Below are 25,966 nucleotides of genomic sequence, written 5' to 3' on the forward strand. Positions count from 1 at the left end.
AGATTTCAATATTTTTTGTATACACTTTGAAAGTAGATAAAGAAAAAGAAATAGTAGGTAAAAAGAATATAAACAAAGGAAAAAAGAATATAAATATAACATAAAAGAAATAAATAAATGAAATTTGAAAGATTAATAAACTTTTAGTATAATAAAAATAAATTTTAATATTAACATTAGTTTAAAAAAGTTGCAAAGCTTATTTTTAAATTATAATATACATAATTTTTGCAATTTCTTATTATTTTTTTTCTTAATATTTTTTATTATTCTCGTTTGTGAAAACTTTAAATAAAAATAAAAATAGAGGCAATTGCCGACTGATGGCAATGTAATTTTTACACAATTTCTAAATTTATATTTGTGTATATTTTCTCGCTTATATCATACGTCGGATAATGATCTACTGAAGATCACAAAAATTATTATGTAAATTTAAAATCCGTTTCTATTTACAATATATTATTAATTTATATAATTACATATATATAATTACATATCTTCTTTAATATTTTTACATAATGTTTACATTAATTTAATTAATTGCTAAAATATTAAATTTAACTCTGTTTTAATAATCTTGATCTCTCTCTTCAAGTTTTGTTTTATCTACGATAGAAACATACATAATAAGTTGTTATCATAATAAGTTAAATAAAACTATTTTTGTTATATAATATATATTTTTTGTTATATAATATATATTTTTTAATATGCAGCATATAGATTTAAAGTATAAAAATATTTTTTAAATAATATATAATTATTATTATCATTATCTATTCAATATAATAGTTCACTTACCGACGGAAAAAATTCTAGTAATGCAAAAGCAATTCCCTCTTGAATTTAAAATTCAATTATACGTACATCTCATTGAATCAAATATCATGTATCAGGATAAATTTTTTTTATTTCAGTACTAGAAATCGTCTCTCCATAAAACTATATTATATAATTATACGTTATCTTCACTCATTTGTCGTAATAACGTAAAATATGACATCGCAGTACTTAATATCTATTGCAAATATAAATAATATTATATTTTAATATTTGTTAATAATACACTTGATATTTTTTGTACTTTATAAAAAAAAAATAGAATTTTATTTGAATATCAGATAGATGTAAAGAATTTTTATTAGATATCTTCATTTATTAGATATCTTTCTAACATACTATAATTTAACAAATTTTGATAAGCAAAATATTGAACTATAAGAGCATATTCTTATTAACTTATTTTACAACCGGATAAGAGAATAAATGTATTGCATTGTACGAAAAAAAAAAAAAAAACTGACTTTGATAGCGGTACTTCCTACCGTTAGAACTTGCAGTAAATGAAACTTCTTTAATGAAGTTTTTAAGGGCTGTGTTATTCGTCACGTCGCACTTACCCCTGTAAAAGTTTCCAAGGACATAACCGCAAAATGCCCAGCAGTTAACATGCACGGTCGACGTGCTCTAATCATGATCATAATTAACCCTTTCCTCACTGCTCTCCCTGGACCGTCGTTTGATAAAAGATACCACTTGGAATTGTAAGCGGCATCGGAGATAGCCGCACTTTGTACAATTATATCGTTACACGTCCACGTATAAATAAGCAGCTGGATAAGACCGCCCACGAGATGGAAGGCAAAAATACATTTTCTGATGGCCACATCCGCCGCCTGCGAAATCACGAAGCACAAGCAGGAGCTTGAAAATAAAAGAAGAAATAAAAAAAAAAAAGAAAAATTTAGTTTTTTTTTTCTCACGCGTTATTTTTGCGCGTTTATGAATATCTTTTAAATTCTATTAAATGCACATTATGATTGCGTGACTTTTATGCTTACACATAAACATTGTAAATAAATAAATAAATAAATAAATAAATAAGAGCTGAAACAATGTTTGATCTAAATGCAGAATTAAACTTTATCGAACCTAATTGCATTTCTTGCATGAGAGCATTTCTCGTTGTAGCGGAAATACAGTAGGATTGACTTGGCGAGTAAGCACGGCGAGACGTGAAATAAGGAGGGGGAGTGGGTAAAATTCGAAAGCTCACGAGGAACTGAAATCCACCAAAGCAGATGACTACACTGGAGAGCAGCAACTGTCCGAGTAATATAATGGCGAACGCGCGTTGCATGTTACGCACGTAACGTATGAGCGTGAGGTGGTGCTGCACACACTCTTGCAATTTCTTGAACGTCAGTGCCGCAGCATCCGTTTCCAACGGACATTTCTGGTCCATTATATCCACAATGCAATCCTCGACGATGAATTCTACTTTATGAGCCAAGATTTTTAGCTGAGCAGCCGCGTGAATGTTAAATGTACTCACAAAATTGTCAAAGCAGCAAGTACAGATACCACTATGTAATGTCGAAAGTGACTGCGAAAGTAACCATAATGCAATTTAAATTTTTTTTACGTTGAAGATATAAGGAATTGACACAAGTTTTTAAAAAAAAAAAATGTTATACTTATGTAATTAGATTTATGTAATTTTTCTAATAAAACTAAATCTTTTTCTGCTTCTCGTTACAATTGAAGAAGTCAAGAAAAATGTACAGATTTCAAATAAATAGAAAAGTAATAAAATAAATAAAAAATTAATTTTTTATGAAATATCTGCTTTAGGATAATAAAACAAAAATAAAATTAAAAAAAAGTAAAATTTCTAAAAATTAAATATTGAAATTTAAAAAACTTATGCAATATTTAATATAAATCAATATTAATATTAAATATTGATATTTAGAGACATGTTATTTATCCAAATCATAATATAAATTATTAAGAACGTAAAACATTTAAAAAAATCTCAGATATATAGAATAATTAGATATATAGAATAGCTAGAATAATTAATTAATATTTCTAAATTATCGGTGATGCAGGCCATACATAATTAAATAAAATTTATTGTTCTATACACTGTTTAATTACCTGTATTGTGTAAGTAATTTCATAATACGGTGAATGATATGGAAATTCAATCCACAGTTTGAAGGGTAGAATCTTCTCCGTTACGTTTGTTTCCTGAGATTCTATTATAAACAGTAAAAAAACAACATTGCTTCATATGATAAAAAAATAATATTTATTACACACATAATATAACGTCAGTGAAAATAAAAACTATACCGAAAAAAGGTGCAAAGATGTAATTGAAAGTAGCAAAATAAACGATGAATGTAAAAGTATAAACCATAGTCATCCCTAGTTTGTCATATTTTTCCAGAATTTGAGTGCCAACCTTGTCGTAATTAACATTCCAAAAATTCTCTTCAGCAAAATGAATTATATCCATTATCTTGTCGCGATAGTACATGAAGCTACCTAGCTTCACTAGTATCATTACTAGTAGTAAAGTTGCACACAAGTTAGATGTGACAGCCTACGTGAATAATAAAACTATTAAGAATTAAATAATTGTAACTTACTCCTCATGTAAACATTTCTAATGTTATGAGAAAATTTATAAATAAATAGATATTAATAATATTTAGTTGAATTTTATAATAGATATATTACTAATTAAAAATAATTTGTTAATTAATTAATTAATTAATTGCATTAGTAAAATTATGTAGTTAATTAATGTAGCGTTTAAGGTTTATCATATCATAAAAATGATATAAATCATAAGAATAAAAAATTTGTGGATATAATTTTGCTATTTATTTTATTTAATATTTAATTATCTTAAAAAAATATTTTCTCTTTACACAAGTTTTTTGTATGTCATGCATATATTCACATAAATTGCATTAAATCCTATTAATATTATTAATTTTGATAAAAATTATGTTTTAAAGTTAAACAAAATTATGAGAAAAACAATATATTAATTTACAATCTCTTTCATATCTAATTATATTGAAAAATTATATTAAAAATTGTTATATAAAATTTTCAGTTGATATAAAATACACTTTTTTTCATACTTTTACGTATACACATATCAATTATATTTTTTTAATTATAACATTTTCGATATATGAAAAAAAAATAAAATAAAAATATAGAGACAAAATACACATACTTTGCTAGCTAGCAAAGCTACTCGCCTAGATATTTTTTTCAAAACTAAATTAATGACGTCACTAAGTTCTGTATGCCAAATAATCCGAAATAATTCAAAATCACCACGTACATTTAAATTGAAAATAAAACTTTAAATAAATACAACTTTAAATAAATACAAGAACAATTTACTTGTAATAGTTCTACGTCCGTCAAGAGACAACCGTGCAAAGACGATGGCTGTGTCACTCACGTAAAAGTCGCCTAAGCAGTGATACAAATCAACCCCCATGACAAGAATAGCGAAGGCGATCGCAGAAACGGCATAGACGAACGCGGCGCGCAAGATTAGCTGTTCCCTCGGTGTCTGGACGTACCAGAGTCCGACCAGCTTCATAAAGAGCCGAGTAATACTCACCGATCGGTACTCCTTACTTTGCGTCATGCCGAACCTCGTGATTTTCTTACGCCGCCGCGGCCCTAAGTGCATTCGAATGGCCGATCCATTTCGGGGTAAGTGGAAGCCCATTATGCTAACAAGCAGGAAAATTGGCGCGCACTTACCTCGCGCTGGTGACAGGCTATAATCGTACCTCGTCTCCTTTACCGAAGACGATCAACTAGGCGCCGATGTACTAAGTTCGATCTCCGCTGGACAATGCGCCGTGGGGCCTTTCCCTTTGCCGTTTCCGACCAGTAGTCCAGCTGTGCGAGCCAGCAGACCTCATCGCAAATTGGACACCTACGTTCAAGAACGTTTGCATGAGGTAATATTATTTGCGAATGAAGTTTAATTAGTTATTTCATCGTAACAAGGAGGATTTTTTACATAACTTTCAAGTGGATAAATATAGTGAAAAAGATGTATGCACGCGTATCTTTAATGACAATTTTACAAAAAAAAAAAATTAAAAATATTTTTATTAAGTATTTCATAAAAAAAAACTGCTGATTTTACTTACATTAGACTGTGAAAAAAAACAACAACAAAATCGGACAATCTTTGACACCTTAAGTAAGCAAGGTATGTCAGCAAACGGTATGTCAGCAAACTGGTAGCAAATTCGATCAGAATTGCTAACAAATTGGCATCAACTGTGTACACATTAAGCTCGTGTATTTGCCCGTGGAACTTGCCGACGTAATCTGACAGCAGATTGGCGGAATCGAACAGGCAGAAATCGAACAGAATCTGAGAGTGATTCAAGATTTAAGTGAAGTTATATAGCAAGTATGTCAAAGATTGTTTGATTTTTTGCCGCTATTCTTATATATTTTGATAACAATAACAGACTTTATATTTTTAACAGCTTTTATTAACACTGTTGTATAACCAAACATTGTGTCAAATCTGTAATCCAATAAGGTTCGTAACGCACGCTTTGCAGAATCCATTCTCAATAATCTCGACTGATTGGGTTTCCGTACATATTTCATGTACTGTATACATTATTATACACAAAATATTTATAAAATTATGGACAACGCTGAAGAGAGCTCGCCAGTTTTTCACACATAAATACTTTAACATTCTGAATACTCTTAATCTTTCTCTTAATTTCTCTCCTTAGGTTTAAATTTTTAATTTGAGCAGCTACTCTAGAAATTTGCGAAGCAAGGTGAAGTAGGATGCCGCCGTGCTCAACACCTGAAAAAAATATCTAAGAAATACTGTCATGTTGCAGAAAATATTTTCCTGTAATTGTTTCCTGTAATTTACCGCCATAAACGTCTCGAGAGACACTGGGAAGAAACCGCCAGCGGATATGGAACAAGCATGTGCAGATCGCATCATGATCAGTAGAATGGCTTTTCTGACATCTCTGTTTTCCTCGTGAGGCAAAACCTGCCAATTGGCGTTATACGCTGCATCTCCGACTGCCCGACTTTCATCCATTAAATCATTCGCCGTCAGCGTAATCACGAACAGTTGGACCAAACAGCCATTCGTATGGGCGATGAATATCAGCCGTCTGATGAAAGTACCTCGAGCCTTTTCCAACAAAGACACAGACACGCGTGGAGAAGGTCAGCGAGTAACGCGAGTAAACTGTATTTACATTCATCTTTCTCTTTTTATTACGTTCACTTATCTAACGTTGTTATATAAGGTGTTTCAAAGTGGAGGTCAATCGCTCGAGAGGTGATCGAGGACACAAAAACAAGAAAAAAGTTTGATATGAATATAGATCTGTATTGTATGGAAATGTAGCGTTTTCAAGTTATTTTTATCAGTATGACACAGAATCACAGTAGAAGATACAGCTCACTTAGCAAAGATCAAGACAATTGTGAATCCTGAGTAGCCTGCTAAAGCAGCCTGCAACTTTTTATTTAACTTCAATTCATAAAGACTACCTCTTTTTTTTCAATTTTGACAAAAAAACGATTTCGACTTTTATTCAAAAATTTCAATTTTTATTTGACTTTAATTATGTTATAAAGACCATTTCTTCGTTCAATTTTGACAAAAAAAATTTGAAAGCAAAGCAACTTCAGATTTCAACGTAAAAATGGCGATAGCTCGAAAACAACATATTTTCAGACCTACTTGTATGTTCATATCAACTTTCTTGTTTTTGGATCTCCATTCATCTCTCCATGATTGATTTCGACTTATGAAAATGAATTTTGTATAAGTAAAGGGTTACGATATGTATCTCACAAGTACGCATAAGTACTCACCAAAAACATTTGAAAGCCAGCGACGCAAAGCATGACACTGGACACCAACAGCTGACACAGAGTTGTATACATGAAGATACCTCCCATTTTTTCACTGTACCAGATCAAGTCGTGATGCAACATGATGCATTCTCTGATCTCTTGATACACTTTCCGATTCTCTTTCTCGTCGAACGATCTTACGATACCAGTCCCTTCGACTCGCTTGAGGATAGTTCCCAATCGGTGTTGCAGAATTTTGAATTGGCCGGCAGTATGAATGTTTAATAGACCCAAAAGATTATCGAAGCAACAGAAGCACACACCGCAATAAATCAATGTTGAACTCTGTAAAATCACACAAAAAAAAAGTTACGGTTACTTGATCGACAATCAAATGCCATGTCAAATGCGTACAAATATATTGCAACCACATCAATTCTTATTAATTTTTTTTAAATCTTAATGAAAGATTATACAAGACTTTATCAGTATCTTAACAGTTGTCATGATTTTTTAAATGATTAATTAAAATTTGAATAGTTTCATTATGGCACAGCTATGAAAAACTATACTACATTACCTCACAAACGAATAATATTTCAAAATTTGGAGAGACCGATGTCGGTATTCCGATCCAGAGATTAAAAGGGAGGATTCGGTCGCTTTCGTTTTTTCCTATATTTTCTATAAAAATGTAACGTAAAAAAAAAAAGAAACAAATATAGGTTATCTCTGTTTCTACGCAACAATTTCTAAGCTACAAGCTGAAGTGCTTAGTACCTGAACTAAGAAAACTTGTACCGTTCTATTCTCTACTAAGTAGACGATGTAAATTTTGATTCGGGATACCGATTATAGGAGTCAGCATATAGGTGAAAACGGTCCCTTGAACGAAGAACGTAAACGTGCATATTAATATTATTCCTTTTTTATTAATTCTTTCCAAAACTTTGTTGCCGTAATCGTCATACTGGGCGCACCAGAAATTATCCTCCGTATATCTCAACATGTTCAACAGTTCTTTTCTATTACTTAAAAATATACATATCTTTAGCATAATTATTATTATTGGCATAGTACTGCAAGCGGTATACGTGATGGCCTGAAATATTAATTTTTATTATAATTTAATTTTTTATTTTTGATGAAAATCTTATTATACTCTAGCAAGCAAATAAATTTCTATACTATCGACAAAAAAAAAGACCAAAAAAAAAAAATTAAAAATAATTTGATAAATGATTATGAAATTTCAAGTAAATTATTGAAAACTATCTTGTTATTAAAAACTATCTATATATTACAAGATTTTAATTATTATTATTATTATTATTATTATAAATGACATTGTTCGAGAGCTGTAATGTAATATTTTTTACAAATTTTACTACTCACATAAAAGTCGCCTTTACCTAAATACATTTCGGTTGCCTCTATCCATAAACCCATGGCGATCATGCATATTGTGTAGCCCAAAATTGCATTCAGCAATCGCCTCTCGGTCTTAGACTCGGCCGGCCAGAAACCGATGAACTTCATGAGAAACCTCACCATTCGTATCGATAAAAATTTATTCCTCTTCTTCTTCACTATCATCGTGCACCAACCGTCACTTTAACTGTTATACTGTATTAACGAGATTCGTGGTATTGCACGCGAATGGCAATGATACATGTAGAAGATAGACGTAATAATAGTCATACACCCCGGCAATCGTGGCACGATTCTTTGATCGGGTTATTTTCCCCTTCTATTACCTCAGTCTATTATCACGATAGGCCTATCGTGAAAAAAAAGAGGGGCTGCATTATTAGAGGGAGTACATACGCTCCTATCCTTTCTCGTAGAAAAGAGCATGCAATGTTAATGTATTCGTGTGCCGTCGACGAATTCTCTTCGTCGTATATTTAGATTAAAAATATCTGTACGCGCGGGAGTGGCACGGGGGAGGGGTAAAAAAAAGGGCACGTTATTACAAGATGCACACCCTTCTCCCTGCAGATGTTACATTCACAAGATTCTAAAAAGAATTTCTCGAAGAAACGAAAGAATCTGGGAAAGAAAAGAGCGATGAGAGAATTCACTTGCAGAAGAACCATAGTCGAGGATTGTTGTTAGTAGAGATTACACATCGTGTGTGTTTTATTAAATTTTGTTATATGACATATATTAATAAGTAACATAATGATTCAATCGATGTGCGATAAATTTCTCTAAAAACTGTAAATGCATATTATCTCGATTTTAACTTAATAGAGATCTAATTAGTGCAAAAATACTAAAGTTATACTTATTGTTTTAGATATTATATTAATATAATAAAAAAATTGAAGAAGTGCAAAATATCTACAAGTCACTTCAAAACATTGTCATCTCCCGTCGCAGTCTGCAGGTAAGAAAGATTTAAAAAAAATTGATTTATAGAATATTTCAAACTTGATTTTACATCTTGTAATATAACTTTTAGTTATAAAAAGAAAAAAAATTTAGATACATATAATTTATAAAATGACAATCGCATACATAGAAAAAGTTGTTAAAATTAAATAGTTTTGTAAAAACGTTTTGTAATAATTGAACAGATTAAAATAAATTAAATATAATATAATAAACCATTTTTTTATTAACACATAATATAAAAAACATATATATATATAAAATTGAAAAATAAATATTGAAAGAATTTGAATATTGCATGACTCTCTGAGTTTGTACGATAATCAAAAAATCTTAAAAATTATATTTATTAATATATTTTTTAACATCAATAACTATAATTGTATTTTCAAAAAATTCTAAGTAAATTGCTGTTACAAAAGTTTATATTCTAAATTTTTTGTGAATATGTATAAAATTTTTTACTTTTTTATTTCGATTATATTATTTTTACAAATTATTTTATGAGGTATATTCTTTTTGCATTATATATTAATAAAAATAATGGCTTTTTTCTGTAATGTTTATTTCATTCTCTATTTATTCTTTACAACATAATTATTTAATTTCAAACTTAGCAATTGTGATTTTATATATGAAAACTATAGATAAAGAATAAACATATATATACAATTTATTATAAAAATTAATATTTATTTAAAATCTATTTAATTTATAATATAATATGTCCTAATTTTATTTAATCTTTAGGTATATATTTTTGTATTTTGATAAAATTTAATAATTTTATTAAATTAACTTTTCTTATATTTTTTTATTTAATAAAAATTTATAAATAAAATGTTCACCTTTATCTCTCTAAATTAATAACACGTTTAAATAATCTGGATGAGAATTGGGGAAATGATTACATAAAAACATATACACAATGGAGATGTTTTATTATATTTATATATATATATATATATATATATATATATATGTGTGTATATATACATATGAGTATATATAATATAATATATAATATTTTAGTGTATTGTTTTCTGAGAAAATAAGTATACTTATACTCGCAACTTGATACAATTTAGCTACATAGGATACAATTTAGCGTTATCATGGCATTCTCTATAAAATGTTGGACAAAGTTAAGAAAATTAAAATTTATTGCTAATATATGAACAGTGGGGACAGAGAACTTGCGTCTCGGTTGACAGACACGATAACGCTAAATCATCGGCTGTGTTTTCATACCATCTATATATTAAATATATGTATATATATATATATATATATATATATACATATATTTAAACGTACAATAAATAAGAACTATTGTTCGTGATATTTATGTATTCGTCTTAACAGCAAGTATTTTTTATTATTTTCGTCAATAAATTATGGGTAAGAGGCATCGACACCGGTAACATTTTTTTTTTGTTTCGGTACATTACATGCATACTCTGATACGACGCTAAACACTTATCGATTTCACTTGCAATTTTCTTACCTTCTAGTATGTTTCTATTATTTCATTGTTATACAGATAACGCCGCGCTTATCCATATAACGCATAACCGTAAAATCAGTAAAATAAAATAACGGAAGGGAAAGAGGATGGCATATTGTTCGATGTTACGTAGCTTAGAAGATTTAATGTTACGGTCGTCTCATAAAGCGTGAGCTTAAATCGAAGTCGATCGCCAGTATTTGATTTTTATTCAGTAAACGCGTGCAACAAAAGTGTCAATTTGACCGTGACACTAATACGTGTGCAAGTTTTCAAAAAGCGATATTCTAGTTTGGTTGTGTGTGTGTGGTGGTGTGTGTGTGTGTGTGTGTGTGTGTGTGTGTGTGTGTGTGTGTGTGTGTGTGTGTGTGGTGTGTGTATTGTGTTGTGTATGCTATGTAACATGTAATTATCAGATTAGTGCAAAAAAACTTTTATTCTACTATAAAAAAACATTAAATCCTACTTCAAATAAAGTAATTAAAACAATTTAATTTTTCTAATGACTGGAAATGAGACTTAAAAAACTCCTTTTACGTAAAGAGAAGTATATTGAAACTAATTATAAACTGATTATATTGATTAATAAAAATATCTACATAATTTTATTTTTAACTTTATTTGACAGATACGACAATTTCTCTCTCTCTCTCTCTCTCTCTCTCTCTCTCTCTCTCTCTCTCTCTCTCTCTCTCTCTCTCTCTCTCTCTCTCTCTCCTTCCTCTCTTTTGCATCAACGTAATAATTTATGATTATGGTGAACGAGTAAATAATGTAAACGTTTTTGCATAAATTTTTATAAGTTTTTAAGTGTTTTTGCAAAAAAACAAAAAGATGTCTGGATGGTGTTTAGCAAAAGCATCGGTTTACAACTATAAACAGATATGCACTTTCAATATCTCGTGGAAATCTCGCTTGTATCACGACTCTGCCAATATTGCAATTAAACACGCTTGGCTGCTTCATGCGTAATCGTCGCTAATAATATATATATATATACATATATATATATATGCACACACACATCAATAACCGTAAATACATCCTATTAATTAAACACTTAATTATCGTATCCCGTATCGTGTCCTGCTCAAGACACGAGATTACTATACCTAAGAATATAATAGGGAGTGTCTCGCGGACGATTATAAAAAACTGTATAACAGAATGCTTATGTCTATCGAGAGAAACGCTAGTTCACGTTATCGTGTTTACCTTCCCTCGCATATCTCACGCGCTATCAGAAAAAATAGACTCACGACGATGGATTAACCTTTAAAGCACCGATACTCTACGCAGTTTTCCCGTCGCCTCTGGGAATTAATTTTAGACGATATCTTCAATTCATCTTAAAATATCCCGTAAATGATTCATGACATCGGCAAACATATTGTGTAAGAGATCTTACAGTATATCTTATTAACAAAACGAAAGAAATAGCTTTTTCTATTGCTAAAGTAAATTATATTTCTACAAAATTATCGTTAGTTCCATCTATCTAAACGCCTAAATGCCTTGAAAATTGATCAAATGTATAAAATATTTTTCGACGTTTGGGATTAACATTAATAAAATTATTAATTATTGAGTACACCGTTATTTTAGAACGCTCGATCTTATAAATGCATAATTTACGTCTGAATTATCGTAACGATCGAACAAAATGATCGTATGGTAGGGATCGTTAAGTAGAAATGTGCGATACACGCGATACGTTGTATGATATAAGCTCGCAGTATCTTGTAACGTAGTTACGTTTGATAAAATCTGTGGCAAACGCCATTAATGTATCTTGTCCTCGGGTTATTCTCGGAAATTTTTAAATTAATAAATCCGTTCAGATGGAAGCGTTATATCATTAACAATAGGATTTATTTCTTACCGCGATTAAGGCGAGATCATGAATTTCCGAACGCGTACTATTACGAAGTGGAATACGATGAAACATATCAGCGTCCAAGTGGATAAGGCAAATTCATTCTCGTTGAACATCAGTATTTCGAGAATCACTAAAAAAGGTGTCTTAACTATTTCAATTGTCGATCGTACGAGGTGCAAAATCAACAGATTTTTAGAGGAAACGTAAGGCATGTTATTTGTTTAATTTTTAAATATTTCTGAAAAATTTCTGAAAAAAATTTCTTTCTAACGAGTTCTAAATGTAGATTGATAAATGATTAAAGATATTAATTTTTTGTTGTGCTAACATTTCTTTTTTTTTCTATTTTTCATATTTGTAATCTAAATTTCTTAAATAAACGATAAAAGTAATATTATAATTATACGTTTCAAAAGCTATAAAAAAGTATAATACAAATATAGAAACTGAAAAATATTCATTAATTATGTCAATCTTTCTACATTTTTTTACACAACTTATTAAAGATTAATATCTTTGGAGATTATTTTTTAAAAAATTATAAGTCTTTGTTATAAATAAAATTAATTAATTATTTTGTTTTATATTGTTAGTCTAATAAACTTTTTTTTTATTGTGCCTCGTAAGGTGACAAAACTTAAGCGTGAGCAAGGGCTGTAGATATTCGAGTAATTCTGTTATTCGGATAATTCGAATAAACTTGAACATGAGATTTCTTCACGCGATAAAAAAATAGCTGAATATTTCAAGTATCTGAAGATCAAGTTACAGCCTGCGTTACTCGTTCGTTTATTCAAATATGTATGTACAAATAGTAAATCTGTGTTAAATTGGTCAGAAGTATCATAAATCTAATAAATATGAAAATATATGCACTGCATAGTGACGGTATCAGTACAAACACGGCGATAATTCAACTGTTTTGAAAAAGTATGTGATATTCGAAGTACTCGAATTATTCGACTATTCGCTTTATCTCAAGTAGAATTATTCGAATCTCAAGATCGAATTGCAACGACATCTAAATATTCAACACGCACCAGGATTTTAAATTCACTTTACGTAGCTCTATTATAAATGTTTCTCTTGTTATATTTATTTATTACAACATCTCCTTGCATGTATCTAATTTACAAACGCAACGCAACGTAGTTTCTCATCACACACTAATTAAAGCCTTCGTTACTTCTCGTAATTAAATACCACAATTATATAGACAATTATTCAATGCGATTCTCAGGGAAATGATCGAACACGGAAATGTAATTTTCACCAGCAGGTTCATCGTTCTCGTTAGTTGCCTCGCGCAACACAAATCTCGTGAACGAAGGTCTCTAAAAATTACAAAAAAAAAAATTTCTTTCAAGTGCGTGTGCGTACAGAAGGTACTCCGCGCGTGCAACGAAAATCGATAATAGTAATTTACAATCTATAAAAGAGATCTTTGACGGATTGATAAACCTGGAACGTGTACAAATGCATATGCCGCTGTGTATTTTATAACAATATAGCAACAATGGATATACATATATAATACGTACATGCAGACGGAGCAGATAGACTTACATGCGTGGATTATACTCATCCTCCTGATTATTTCATTACACATATTCGTCATTTCATGTACCATTTTATAGTTACTGTTCGTTGTTATCGCTAGGTTATTGCAATTAAATTAACATAATTTCGGTGAGTTGCCGATGCTACAGACATCAAAATGTACTTTACATCAATTTGTATCTATATTTAGAAATCGTCCCGCGCGCGCATATTGTGTGTGTGTGTGTGTGTGTGTGTGTGTGTGTCTATAGCATCAAAATTGGAACCTAGCGAGAAATTCTACCAATTACAAATTCTGATTGTTCTTACGTCCCTCCAGTTACGTGTCTCCAATTGCTGCTGCCAAGCATTTTACGTCTTGCGTGTCTTCTGCCCTTCTCATACCATTTTATTATCATTGTTTACACTTAATCGCCACCAATGGATATGAATTGAAGTAGACTCGATGGCCTTGTAATAATTCACATGCAGTTAAACCTACATGTTCTCGTCTCTCGTATAAAAACCTTATGAAAATAATTGCTCTATCATAAAATCCGGCAATTCGCTTATGGCGTTATCATCTTACAGCTATAAGGATTCAAAGAAATCCCGCTCCCCTGTGGAAAAAAAAAACGCAAAAGCCGATCATCTCGGCCCTTAAAATGTAACGAGTGGATAACTCTCTGTCGCGTCGCAACGCGCGCGGAAATCCGCGATCTGATCGACCGCGGTGGACAAAATATTTTTTTTTTTTTATCGTCGATAGATGATAACGGTGCGGTGAAGTAACGAGTTGCGACAAACGCGTGATAAACGTCGTGATTTTAAAAGACCGCAAGAATTGCCATCAAATGATCCGGCGACAAATCTCGCTGTGCAAACGCAACGCTGCGAACAAGTAAGCTCAAAGAAAAAGTTTTGTCAATTAATCAAGAACAAGAATGAAAAAAAAACGCTTGTGATAACAGATATATTATATCCTATTTCAAAATCATCACTCGGCCAGTGTCGCTTCCCGATGGTACAAGAAATATTTTTAAAATTCTCAAAGAATGTCGGAAAGAAGAAATCATCTTTTAAACATCCTTACATAATACATTTACATGATCGTGAGTTTTTTTTCATATTCTTGGCACGAGCCGTAGATATAGAGAGCAATGACGTTATGCGGATCACAAATAGATATCTTCGGTTAATGTCTCGGTAAGAAAATATATGCAATCTTGTGTAGTGATTATAATTTTAAATATGGGAAACTATGTTGACAGTGTTTACAAAGGTCTGATTAATTCATTACTACTAATTAATTTTTTTCTTATTTTGCACTACGTAGAATAAATTTATTATAGAATAAAAGGTAATAAAATTAAACATTAGAGATAAATATCAGACGGTGATGTAAATCACGCAGATTTAATTAGTTGATTATTACTAACAGATAGAAATTAATTTATTTTTATTCTGTTCTATGAATTTATTCTGTTCTATAGAATAAATTTACAGGATGAAGAACTGAAGTAAACGTGATGTCAGAGATGACGTGATTGGTAGTTTTGCGGAGGAAATTGTGATCGACACTTCCTCATCTGAGAAATATAAACAAACTGCCTTTCACAACTAGAGTACTGACTACTAACAACAATCTGCAAATTACCGTGTATCCATTTGTCTCACTATAGATTCGTATTATCTAATCCCTCATTATCTAATTCCTCGATTTTTGGTGCAACTGGTGGTTTCAATGTGTACGAATGAGACTGCGGCATGCGATACTGGATACATGTGTGCAGATAACGCCAGGATCTTACACTATTTATTTTTCCAATGGTCTCGTTCCGCCCGACCGTTTCACGACCGTTCGTGAATCGATATAGACCGAAATCAAACCTTACGCCTTAGTGTTAAAAGGGTGCTCGACCTCTGCCCCTCTTAATTACAACAGGTATCCCGCTGATGAGGCTCGTGCGCGGCTGTCATTTGTTTGTCATGGCGGAAGTGCCGTCATGTCTACCGTCAAGATACAACAACTCGACCCGTATCCTACGCTCACGCGAGTCATCAACATCATCACCACTCACCGTTGTCGCGCTAATTACGTACTCGACACGCGAGGGTGCATGCACCGCCGTACAATCGTAACAACAAACTTCATCCAGCTTTACATTTAATTGGTAGACTTAACTATATATATGTATGTATATATACTCTTCGTTCAAACGTACCGTAGAAATATTTCAAACATAGAAGAGGTTCTAAGGTTCATTGAAGCGTTAATCCCGTCTCCTGGATCACCTAGAAAGCTACTTCGTCGTTGGGCGAACGGTCGCGCAATCGCGCGCTCGCAGCAGTGTAACTCGTCTTAACAATTAGGTACTATTATATTACGCAGTGTACGCAGTGGCTAATATTGTGACAAAATCCAAACAACGACGTCTTTCGTAAGGACAAATGGCAAGGCGACGATCGTTCCGTGGTCTGTCGAGAAAGGCTTCTTCTTCCCTTCCGCTCTTCTCTTCCCACTGGCGACTTTCCGGCCCGAGTAACAATCGTATTGATCATCCGACAACAAGGGATGATCCGTAATTCTCGGACTGGCTGATCTCGGCCAGATTTTAGCTTCGACCGTGCGTTAGAGCGGCCGATCGAGATGCAAAAGGCCACACTGCGTCCTCTTTCAATTTGTCCACCGTCCAACCGGATATATATCAAATCTGCACAATAAAGCGAGACCACCTCGCGAGGTACCCTCGACTTAACGACTACAAATTACACGCCAGTGTGATTGAATATGTAGGAAACGTTGCTATCCTGGTGAACCGGCGGCCCATGCCAGGCACGTCTCGTCGACGAGTTGTTATTGTTGTTGTTGACGTAGTAAGAGGATTTCCTCATGCTCGTCGAGGAGGACATCATCGCTACGGTCTCGTAGTACCTGAGCTTGCCGCAGCACTGGCCGCTCTTCAGGATGGCGATGAAGCCGCGCCGGTACTTTTTGTTGAAGAAGGCATAGAGGATTGGATTTATGCAGGAGTTGCTGGCGCCGAGCCACTGGGCGATCGGAGTGGCGATCGGCAGGATCTCGTCCACTCTCTCGGCCACGTCGCCGCCCAGCTTGATCACGGCGAAGATTACGTAAAGAGGCAGCCATGAGAGAACGAAGAGTATCACGACGACGACCAACATCTTGACCACCTTCACTTTCGACTTTTGCTGTATCCTCTCCATCTGGGCGTCCTTGGTATCGGTGGGTATGTGCCTGCGCCATACCTTGATCCAGATGAGAATGTAGCAAAGGGATATGAGTATCATCGGCAGCACGTAGCAGAGGATTAGATTGCCAATCAGGAAGAACAGCGAACCGTCCTCGGGATGCGGCCACGTTTCCAGGCAGATACGCACATCGGGATCGTCGTCGTAGATGGAGACCAAGTCGAAAAACAACAACCAGGGCGACGTCATCGTCAGGGCTATAAACCAGATCACGACGATCATCATGCGAGCCCGCCGTTTCGTGATCTGACACTTCAGCGGCCACCAAATCGCCAAGAACCTGAAAAAATAAGTTACAAAAGTTGTCAATTATTATCGATCACTTTCTTCGATCAACTTTCTTAAAGATAAGAATTTAAATAGGCGCTCAAGAAATAGCGCGTAAATAAATGATTTCTATCTTTGTCTTTATTTTTAAATTGATAAAAATCCGCTTAAGATATTTCAGAGTTATATAATTTTAATACATATTTAAAACGGAAATAATTTTAGAAATAATATCTATGTATCTTAAATAAATAATTATCGAGAATTTTTGTGATACCTAAAACTGCTCCAAATAGAAAGTTATTTTTATACAAGCGATAACTGAGACTTTTATTTTTTAATGTATATATTGATGCTCTAAATATTTTTCACTCGACGATTCGCTACAATTTTATTGTCAGAGTGGATAAACTGTTCAATATAAAACACTTCACTTTTTATAACTTAAGTTATCGCAGAAGGATATAAGAAGGGGACGAAACTTTTGATCAGACAACGAAGGTTCCCAGTTATTAGCAACTATCTTGTCAGCGATAAACTTGTATCTCGCTGTACTTAGAGAATAGCTACGGATTAGATAAGTTCTGATTTATTGTACTATTTCACGAAGAATGCAGAATAGCGGATTTTACGGCCACCAGGACAGGTTCGGCTAAGCCGGGCGCCTACGCGCACAGAAATCGCGGTCCTGTCGCATACGATCGTCGCCATTTTTAGGTCTTACGTATAGAATTGCTAACAAATAGTCCATTCGCTCTTTCGAAAGACACTCACACCCGTTACGCTTCGACGGACATGCCGCGAGCACTATGTGTAAGAATAGATACGAGGAACACCTTTTCTATGCGGCATAAGAATTCTCGCTTGGCGTCCGGATTATTTAAGGCAAGTCGGATCATTATCAAAAAAATTCATTGGAGCATGTTTTCGTCGATATCAACTAAACTGATCTCTCTCGACGTAATCATTTATTATAACATTCTAAGACAAGTTTTTTTTTTTCATTGGAAATGAAAAAAAAATTTTTTTTTTTTTTAAGGATAGACACGTTTCAGAAACAAGTTACAAGTTAGAGAAATGAACATCTCAATGTGAACATTTGTGAACACAAAATTATACATGTAAATACAATGTAAAAAAAATAAATATAATATTAATTGTCATTGTTAATCAAAAATTTTTTAAATTATTTTTGAAACTAATGAGAATTAAATTTGCAAAAAGAGACGTTTGGTCCATAATATTGGCAAATATTAAGCAAAGAGAAAAAGATATTGATATATAGAAGAGCAAGACAATTCGGCCAAAACGCCAAATGCAAATTGCATTCACCTGCATCTCGTGCGTAAGAACACAGAATACAACTCACATAAATCGTCTTCGAAGCGCTACGGGCAGGCGGACCATCGATCACGACGACGACGTCGCGGCGTCGCGGAGCGAGAGCAATTGACGATCCTTTCGCTTCGGAGTCTTAATGGCGATGAAGCACGTTCAGATTCGGTGGAGATCCGCGCAGAGGATAAGCCACGGAAGGATAAGCGCGGGTCTTTGTCATGCAAAGAAGCCGTAAAAGCGGGACGTCGGCGGGGCGCGCGAAAGGGGGTGCTTCTTTTTCCTCATTAATTAAATGGTCCGCCATCCCGCGTCCAACGTCGAATATTTTCCATTAATGAACGTTTCTCTCTCGAGCCCGACGCCCGTGCAGAACTGCACAGCTTTCGAATTCATTAAGTCGCCATTTTGCCGCGCTCGCCTCGGCACTCGCGGATTTTCCTCGCCTTTGTTACGGCCGCGCGCCGCCCTTCTCTCCGCGTTATCTCACCGGCGTCATCGTCACTGCGTCTTCGTCGTCGCAGCCTTCGATTCAATGAATAAACTTCAGATACTTGTCGTCGTGACCTTCCATAAATCAATGCGGCCGATACCAATCTTCGAGCGTTCTCACGGAGCGCGCGTCACTTCCGAGTGGCGCGCACATGCCGCACACGTCGCGGTTATCGCGATATGTATCATGTATAAACAACGAAAGACTCCCCCGAGTCTTGTGTCGACTCAGCGACGAGGAGTCGCGGGCGGCGATAAAAGTTGAAAAAGAAAAAAAAAAAGAATTCTCCAACGCGGAAGTCTGGCGCGCTCGCGCGAGGCCACTTATGGTCGCGCGGTGGGGCGCTCGTAATGATGATCCCGGAAACGTATATCTCTATATAAAAGGGATCGATTCCCCGTAGTTGCAATTGCAGTATCCAATCAGTGCTGTCCTGCGTGCTCGCTAACGGGAATAAAGCTGATAAAACGCTTAACATGTTCAAGCTGGCGGCAAGTATCCTCGTGTGCGCGTTCGTTTCCTCCGCTCACTTTCGCGACTTGATTCCTTAAATACTGACTCGCGGAGTGTAAGTGTGTGTCGCGTTCAGTGAAATTTTCGAGACATTCGGAATTTTATCGCTGAAATCTTATATCGTTGTTACGAGACACATCGGTCTTCGATGTTTAATATAACAATCGGGATACGTCCTAACCCAGCGCTTACGAGTGGAAAGTTTTACGACTAACGCTCAATTTCGCTATAATAAACGCGTCGGCTCTCGCTTCATAAATTCGTCGAAATCGCTCAAATCGAAAAACACTCAGACATTCCAATTCGCGCGCGTAAAATCGTCCGATCGATCAAGCCAGATGTAATCCTTCTCGAAACGGAAGGACGCTTTCCGAGCGGGAAAACGTTATTGTGTTTAAATTAAAGCACACCGTCGAAATCGAAGTATCGCGGAAACGTTTCCGCGTTCCGAAACTTTCGCGAAATCCACGCGAGCAGATAATTGAATTACCACAGGAGGAAAAAAGAAAAACGGAATCGCCATTCCCGCGGACCATCGGTGCGGGGAAAAAGGAAAAAAAAAAAAAAAAAAAAAACAAGAGATCAGCGCTCTCGTTCTTGGCACGTGCGATCGTCTCGGTGATTAATTGAAGCGAGGTGATATCGAGCTCGCGATCGCAAAAAGCGGGGCCGAGATCGAGAGTCGCCAAAGTCGCCGATGACGCTAAATGCGCCTCGCTCGCTCGCTCGAGCACACCCCCGACATTTTTCATAACGCCCATAAAAACCGTGGTCGTACGTATTGAAAACGTGCGGGGAGGGGAGTGCAGACCGGGCGCGCGATCTTTCGCGACGTGTCCCGCTTTCAAAGCGTAATCAGCCTTATTGTTTCGCAGATCCTCGTGATGGCTGTTGCGGTAGTAGCGGTTACATGCGCCCCGATGCCGGAACCAGGCCCGCTGCCGTCCCCGGCACCAGGCCCGCTGCCGCCCTTGCTGACTCCTTATCCGGTGATCTACACCGCGCCCTACGTAAAAGTATACCCGTACCATCCGGTCCCTCTGGCGTATTATAACAGCTACAGGTGGATTCATCCGGGCTCGGCCTACGGTTACTAACGTCGGTTCGGGCTATTCGCAAAATCGCCAACGATCCCGTGGTCCGCCCGAGTCGCCGCAACGCGCCAAATGATTCTGTATCGCGGAACATCCCCCAAATAAAATATGCTCTTGTCGCAAAACGCCGCAGTGTGCTCGACTATGACGCTCACTTCCTCCCACCATTCCCACCCCCTCATCTTTCTTCGCCGATGTCTCCGTTAATTCTCCTTCGCGAAAGAGGACCCTCTCGTCTCCGAGCTTTTGGCAGACTCCGCGGACTATCGAACGGACCATCAATTCCGTCGGTTTGTTCGCCGATAAAATTTATGAAACAATACGCATTATACCGCATAATCGCGCTGTTCGCGGACAAGTAATACCGTTTTAACCCGTTATCTGTCAGCGATACATTTTCAGGATAGTTTTGGTCTCGCATTCTCTGCGGTACGGGCTATGCCGCAATAAACAGATCTGCACAAATAATGTGAAGCAAATACGAAACAGATGTGGAGAAAAGAGTGTAAAGCAACAAGATTAAATGCTTATAACAGAAGAAACATTTATCTTCCCTCAATCTTTATTTTGGATCATTTATAATCTTAATGAACCTCAGTTCTTTGTAACTTATCGTTAGAAAGTATACACATGAAAAAATAAATAATAATATAAAAACATAGAGAAATCCAGAAATTAAAAAAGAAACATGATATTAAAAATTCATAAAAAATTTTATCATATGAAAAATTAGAAATTGTTAAATAAGTGGAATAATATAAAAATTTTCAAAACGTTAAAAAATAGCAAATTTTATTTATTTAATAATTGTCATAAATAAATTTTATTGTTAAATTATTACATTTATTTTAAAAAAAGTGTCAGTTACTTTATTCTTCAGTTCTTTAGTTCTTCATATAAAGTCTTATTTTTCTCGCATCATAAATTTATGTGAATTTAAATATGTCACATTTAAATATGTTCTTTCATTAGTCACAATTCATAACGGAAACTTTATTACGCATACAAATCTGCAAGAAATTATGAAACTTTATCTTATCTATTATGTAAGATGTAGGTAAGAAACATATCAGCATACTAATGTGTACTGACATATATTACACACACGGTTCTGATAAAAGATATTACGGTGATAAAGCACAACCATATCATATACAACTCTATTACTACTTTTCCTTTAATTTTATTTTAAAGAAAAAAAAAATTAATCACATTCCTCGCAAGAAAATGCACCTCTATTTTTATTTCATATTATCTCAAAAAATGTAATTTTCAATATTTTTGTTTATATACTTATGATTTATAAATGATGAAGGTAAACAATTTATTGTGAAAATAATTTTTATCAAAAAAGAACTTTATAGACAAATAAAAACGAAAATAAGTTTATTTTTCCAAAGCATATAAAAAATCAACAAAAATAAGAATGTGTCACGCATTAGACAAATGGAAACCTTGTCTGGAACGAAATGCGTTAATGCATTACGTATAGTAGACACGTCAATATTTATGTTCGAATAAAAAATAGAATCAAGTCAAACAACTTCGTGCCGTTTTGCATTTTGCTTTAATTTCCAGCAGATCTCAGTATCAATTTTATGTAAGCTATAAAATGATATTCAGCACTCTTTGTCGCTCTATATTGCTATATTTCGTTCAAGATGCAATATTCGATATGGCAGTTGATAAGACAAACCCATTGCGAGTGCAATGGGCGAGCGTTATGTCGAATAAAAATATTTCCAGGGGATGGACGGAGGATGAAGGGAGAGAGATCATTTGGAGAATGATTCGCAGAGACACTCGTAAAATAAAGCTCTGTAGCAGACTCTGCAGCAGTTATAAATCGCGAATAACGTTAACATATAACAGTTGTATGTAGAATGAGATGCAGCATATATCTGCTCGATATGTCTATAATATGTACCTCTATCGAAAGAACAAAAAAAAAAAATACGCGCGCTCCAGTTTTATCGCTCCCTTAATAATGTACACATGTTCCATAAAATTGCTATTATTCAGTATAGAAATATCGTGACGATAAGGTCGATAGATGCAGAATGGCGAACGGAAGATATAAAAATCTTTTCGCAGGACCAACGAGGATGTTATCTTTATTAGCAACGTTATTTTTCTTCCCTCATAATAAAACTAGCTTGGTGATTTGGAAACAATAAGACTCTCTCAGAGTTAGATTTATAATTAAAATTTTATTAAAATTCCATATGAATGAGGGTAGGGTTCAGGATGACGGTGGAAATGATCCAAGGTGAAAGTCCGAAAATTTTGTCGATGAAGCACGAAGAAAAGACAAATGTGGAGAAAGAGATTGACCGATCTCGCGCGGAGTGTTGTGTTGTCCTGGTCGGTCCGCGCTGACATTTTCCTTTTTGGGTCTCGCTTCCCCGCGCTTGATTGTGGGCCAGATGGTTCACGCGTGGAGAATGACGATGAAGTGAAGAGTCGAGCATACAAAATTTGTTGTCTTTCTTCGAGTTACTGTCTTTCTTCCGCATTACGAGGTCGAGGAAGTCGGGAAAGTGTGTATGTCTTTTTGTTTTCTAGGCTGCGTCGTCGTGACTCGGTGGTGGTGGGTTGTGTTTACGTTGATTCTTCTAATCTAACCGTGAACGAGGCCGAGACCAAGACCGAGACCGTGGCCGGCCAAGACAGTTCTGGTGACGACAGGAGGGGTATGGACAGCGGGGGCAATGGGCTGGGCAATCACATGGGCACCACCGAGTGAGAGCGCGGGGGCAGCAGAGATGACAGCCGGGGCGAGGATCGGGCCAGTGCCGTGGCTGATGGCAACACCGGTAAGACCACCGGGAGCGGCGAGGGCGACAGCCAGGATGGCAGCGAAGACAGCCTGTAGAGAAGATTGTAAGATCGCTTTAAAGCCCCGCCTCATATCGCTCTTTTTAACGGTCTTTCAGTCCGTCCAAAAATTGTCTTATAATGAGCTTATAAAATCGCGTAATAATCCTTTCGTCTCGCGTACGATACGATTTTTATACGTGTGTTTCGTCAAAAATTGAAAATCAATAAACGTAAAGTAAAATTGCACGGTAAATTTATTACGAATCCATTTGCCATTTCGATAATATTGGCGAATATTCACGAACGACGTCATCCACCGCGGAATCGTTCTTACAATTATCCGATCATTCCGCTCGTCGATGTAAATTGTAGATACCGCATTATTCCGATTGATTGTTAAAGACGGAGTGCGTACGATTCATTAAATGTTTCGTTTCGCAAGAGAACATGAGGTCGATCGGTAGAATTGCGTTAAAAAAATGCAACGCACGAGCTACATTCCGCTTTGGCGGCGGCGGCGGCATGCTTCAGTGATTTCATTCGCACAGATTTTCGCTCGAAAAGAGAGGTCGCGGGTTGCCGTTGCCGTGAGACCGGTGAAAGGGCGTAAGGGCGAATTCGTCGTCGTGTCGTGCACGCGCTTGCATGCTAAAAGCGGAAAGGTCACAGCAAAACGCGAGAGAGTCAACGGAGGGAGAGGCCGAGAGAATCTTTTTTCTCGTGTTTACATATATGCACACCGTGGGATAGCCAGTCTCTTTATCGATCACGATCAGGAGGCGCGAGAGGCGAAAGGAGTTCCCGCCGCGGAGTATTAGAGACTCTGTTTACTCTCGGGATGTACAGACGCCTCCTCATTCCGAGCCGAGAGGGACGAAAAGGAAAGCTCTCGATTCGGAGCCCGAAGATAACGACGCGCCTCCAACGAGAAGCGTAAAATCTTTGGGAGCGTATACATCTTCGGATCTCCTCGCTCGATATCGCGCACCGTAACGACTCTTTTCGTGGATCGATGGCGATCGGATCCGACGTGGAAACTGCGTTCGCGACGAACCGAACAAACCCCCCAGAAACAGTAATCGCGACGACGTCCCCGTAAAATCAGTCAGCGGAAATACTGCCGCGTATTTGCGTGAAATTTACGTTTCAGAAAAATCAATTGACGCTCGTTCTATTCTACCCACAATAGTGTGCGTACTTTTTACGTCATTCGCGATTTCATCGATCGTCAGTCGTATACGTCAGTCACTAAGTTGAGTTGACAGAAGCGACAACGATCGACAAACAAGCCGGGAAACGATCGCGACTCGGTCCCCGGTTTCGCTCGACCGTCTTGTAATTGTAATCGAGGAAAAAGAGCTTTGAATATCTAAAGATAAAAACATATCTAGAGATTATAATTAGAGGAATTGTCTTAGCTTACCAGCTTGAACATGTTGATGGGTTGTGGATTGCTTATTACTTCTCGGAAGTAAGACAGCTTGTGTCCGTTTCGGCGACTCGGGAGTCTTATATACCGCGTGAGATTTTTAAAAATCTTCATAAATTTGTTCACGTGATCCATGGTATCTGTATGACGATATATGCCGGTCAGTTGAGTCAGCCCGATCACTCATGGTGCATGGTGGGGTAGCCGCGTGAACCAATCGTCTCCGCGTTTGAACGTCCCACCGGTTCGCCAATAATGCTTTCAACCCCTCGCGTCGATCGCGAGAATTGGGTTAAGACACTCCGTGTTGTAAGGTATCGGTACATAGCAGAACCGATACCTGATACGAAGCAATACGCACAATAGCGCGAGTGTATGAGTGTGTGGGGTGAATGTGTTCGCGTATGTGTGCGTGGGGAAAAAATTGTACGGCTAGTGTTCACCGCTGGCTGCAAACTCGCTTCATAAAGATGCAACCAAGCTCGAAACCCGCGGCTTCGATCTTTTCGTACCTTTTCGCACGTTGGATATGGACACGAGAGCATTTTTTTAGAAATAAAATGGAATTTAGCAATGAGCTTCATTCTTCATTAGACACTTTTGTAAGAAGTGAGGAATTTATTCGTCAAAAATTCCGCAAAAATTATAACTGAGAAATATAATTTCATGGATTTTCATTGGAATTCAATTTATGTTAGTTAAACAACGTATTTCAAATTTTTTTTCT

The 25,966-nt window shown here is 35.7% G+C and overlaps 4 protein-coding genes and 1 long non-coding RNA gene across 5 annotated transcripts in view; 1 reads left to right on the forward strand and 4 right to left on the reverse strand.

The window, feature by feature from the left end:
• Positions 1 to 10: 10 nt before the first annotated feature.
• Positions 11 to 5,166, reverse strand: LOC105431869 (odorant receptor 13a-like). Its single transcript, XM_025219548.2, has 6 exons — positions 4,280 to 5,166; positions 3,145 to 3,397; positions 2,947 to 3,047; positions 2,060 to 2,389; positions 1,404 to 1,679; positions 11 to 1,021 (listed from the first exon to the last, which is right to left on the reverse strand). The coding sequence occupies exons 1-6, from the start codon at positions 4,553 to 4,555 to the stop codon at positions 959 to 961; spliced, it is 1,299 nt and encodes a 432-aa protein (XP_025075333.2). The 5' UTR covers positions 4,556 to 5,166; the 3' UTR covers positions 11 to 958.
• Positions 5,167 to 5,169: 3 nt separating this feature from the next.
• On the reverse strand, positions 5,170 to 9,089 carry LOC105431870 (odorant receptor 49b-like). The gene is made up of 6 exons (XM_089072023.1): positions 8,089 to 9,089; positions 7,543 to 7,795; positions 7,274 to 7,377; positions 6,712 to 7,038; positions 5,747 to 6,019; positions 5,170 to 5,674 (listed from the first exon to the last, which is right to left on the reverse strand). Exons 1-6 carry the CDS (start codon positions 8,287 to 8,289, stop codon positions 5,621 to 5,623), a joined length of 1,212 nt encoding a protein of 403 aa, XP_088928149.1. The 5' UTR covers positions 8,290 to 9,089; the 3' UTR covers positions 5,170 to 5,620.
• Positions 9,090 to 10,012: 923 nt separating this feature from the next.
• The window catches only part of SIFR (SIFamide receptor), a 44,543-nt gene continuing 28,589 nt past the window's right edge, over positions 10,013 to 25,966 (reverse strand). The window contains exon 3 of the mRNA XM_011646296.2: positions 10,013 to 17,568. Coding sequence (XP_011644598.1) covers positions 16,785 to 17,568 — 784 coding nt within the window. The 3' untranslated portion in view covers positions 10,013 to 16,784. The remainder of the gene's footprint in view (positions 17,569 to 25,966) is intronic.
• Positions 18,183 to 22,541, forward strand: LOC105431843 (uncharacterized). The gene is made up of 2 exons (XR_016137966.1): positions 18,183 to 19,874; positions 20,772 to 22,541. It is a non-coding gene; the product is annotated as an uncharacterized LOC105431843 (long non-coding RNA).
• Positions 23,181 to 25,377, reverse strand: LOC105431842 (uncharacterized). The gene is made up of 2 exons (XM_011646294.3): positions 25,234 to 25,377; positions 23,181 to 23,859 (listed from the first exon to the last, which is right to left on the reverse strand). Exons 1-2 carry the CDS (start codon positions 25,372 to 25,374, stop codon positions 23,611 to 23,613), a joined length of 390 nt encoding a protein of 129 aa, XP_011644596.2. The 5' UTR covers positions 25,375 to 25,377; the 3' UTR covers positions 23,181 to 23,610.

Source organism: Pogonomyrmex barbatus, unplaced genomic scaffold (genome assembly GCF_055798465.1).
Source record: "Pogonomyrmex barbatus isolate J1 unplaced genomic scaffold, ASM5579846v1 scaffold1, whole genome shotgun sequence".
In the NCBI taxonomy this organism is placed as follows: domain Eukaryota; kingdom Metazoa; phylum Arthropoda; class Insecta; order Hymenoptera; family Formicidae; genus Pogonomyrmex; species Pogonomyrmex barbatus.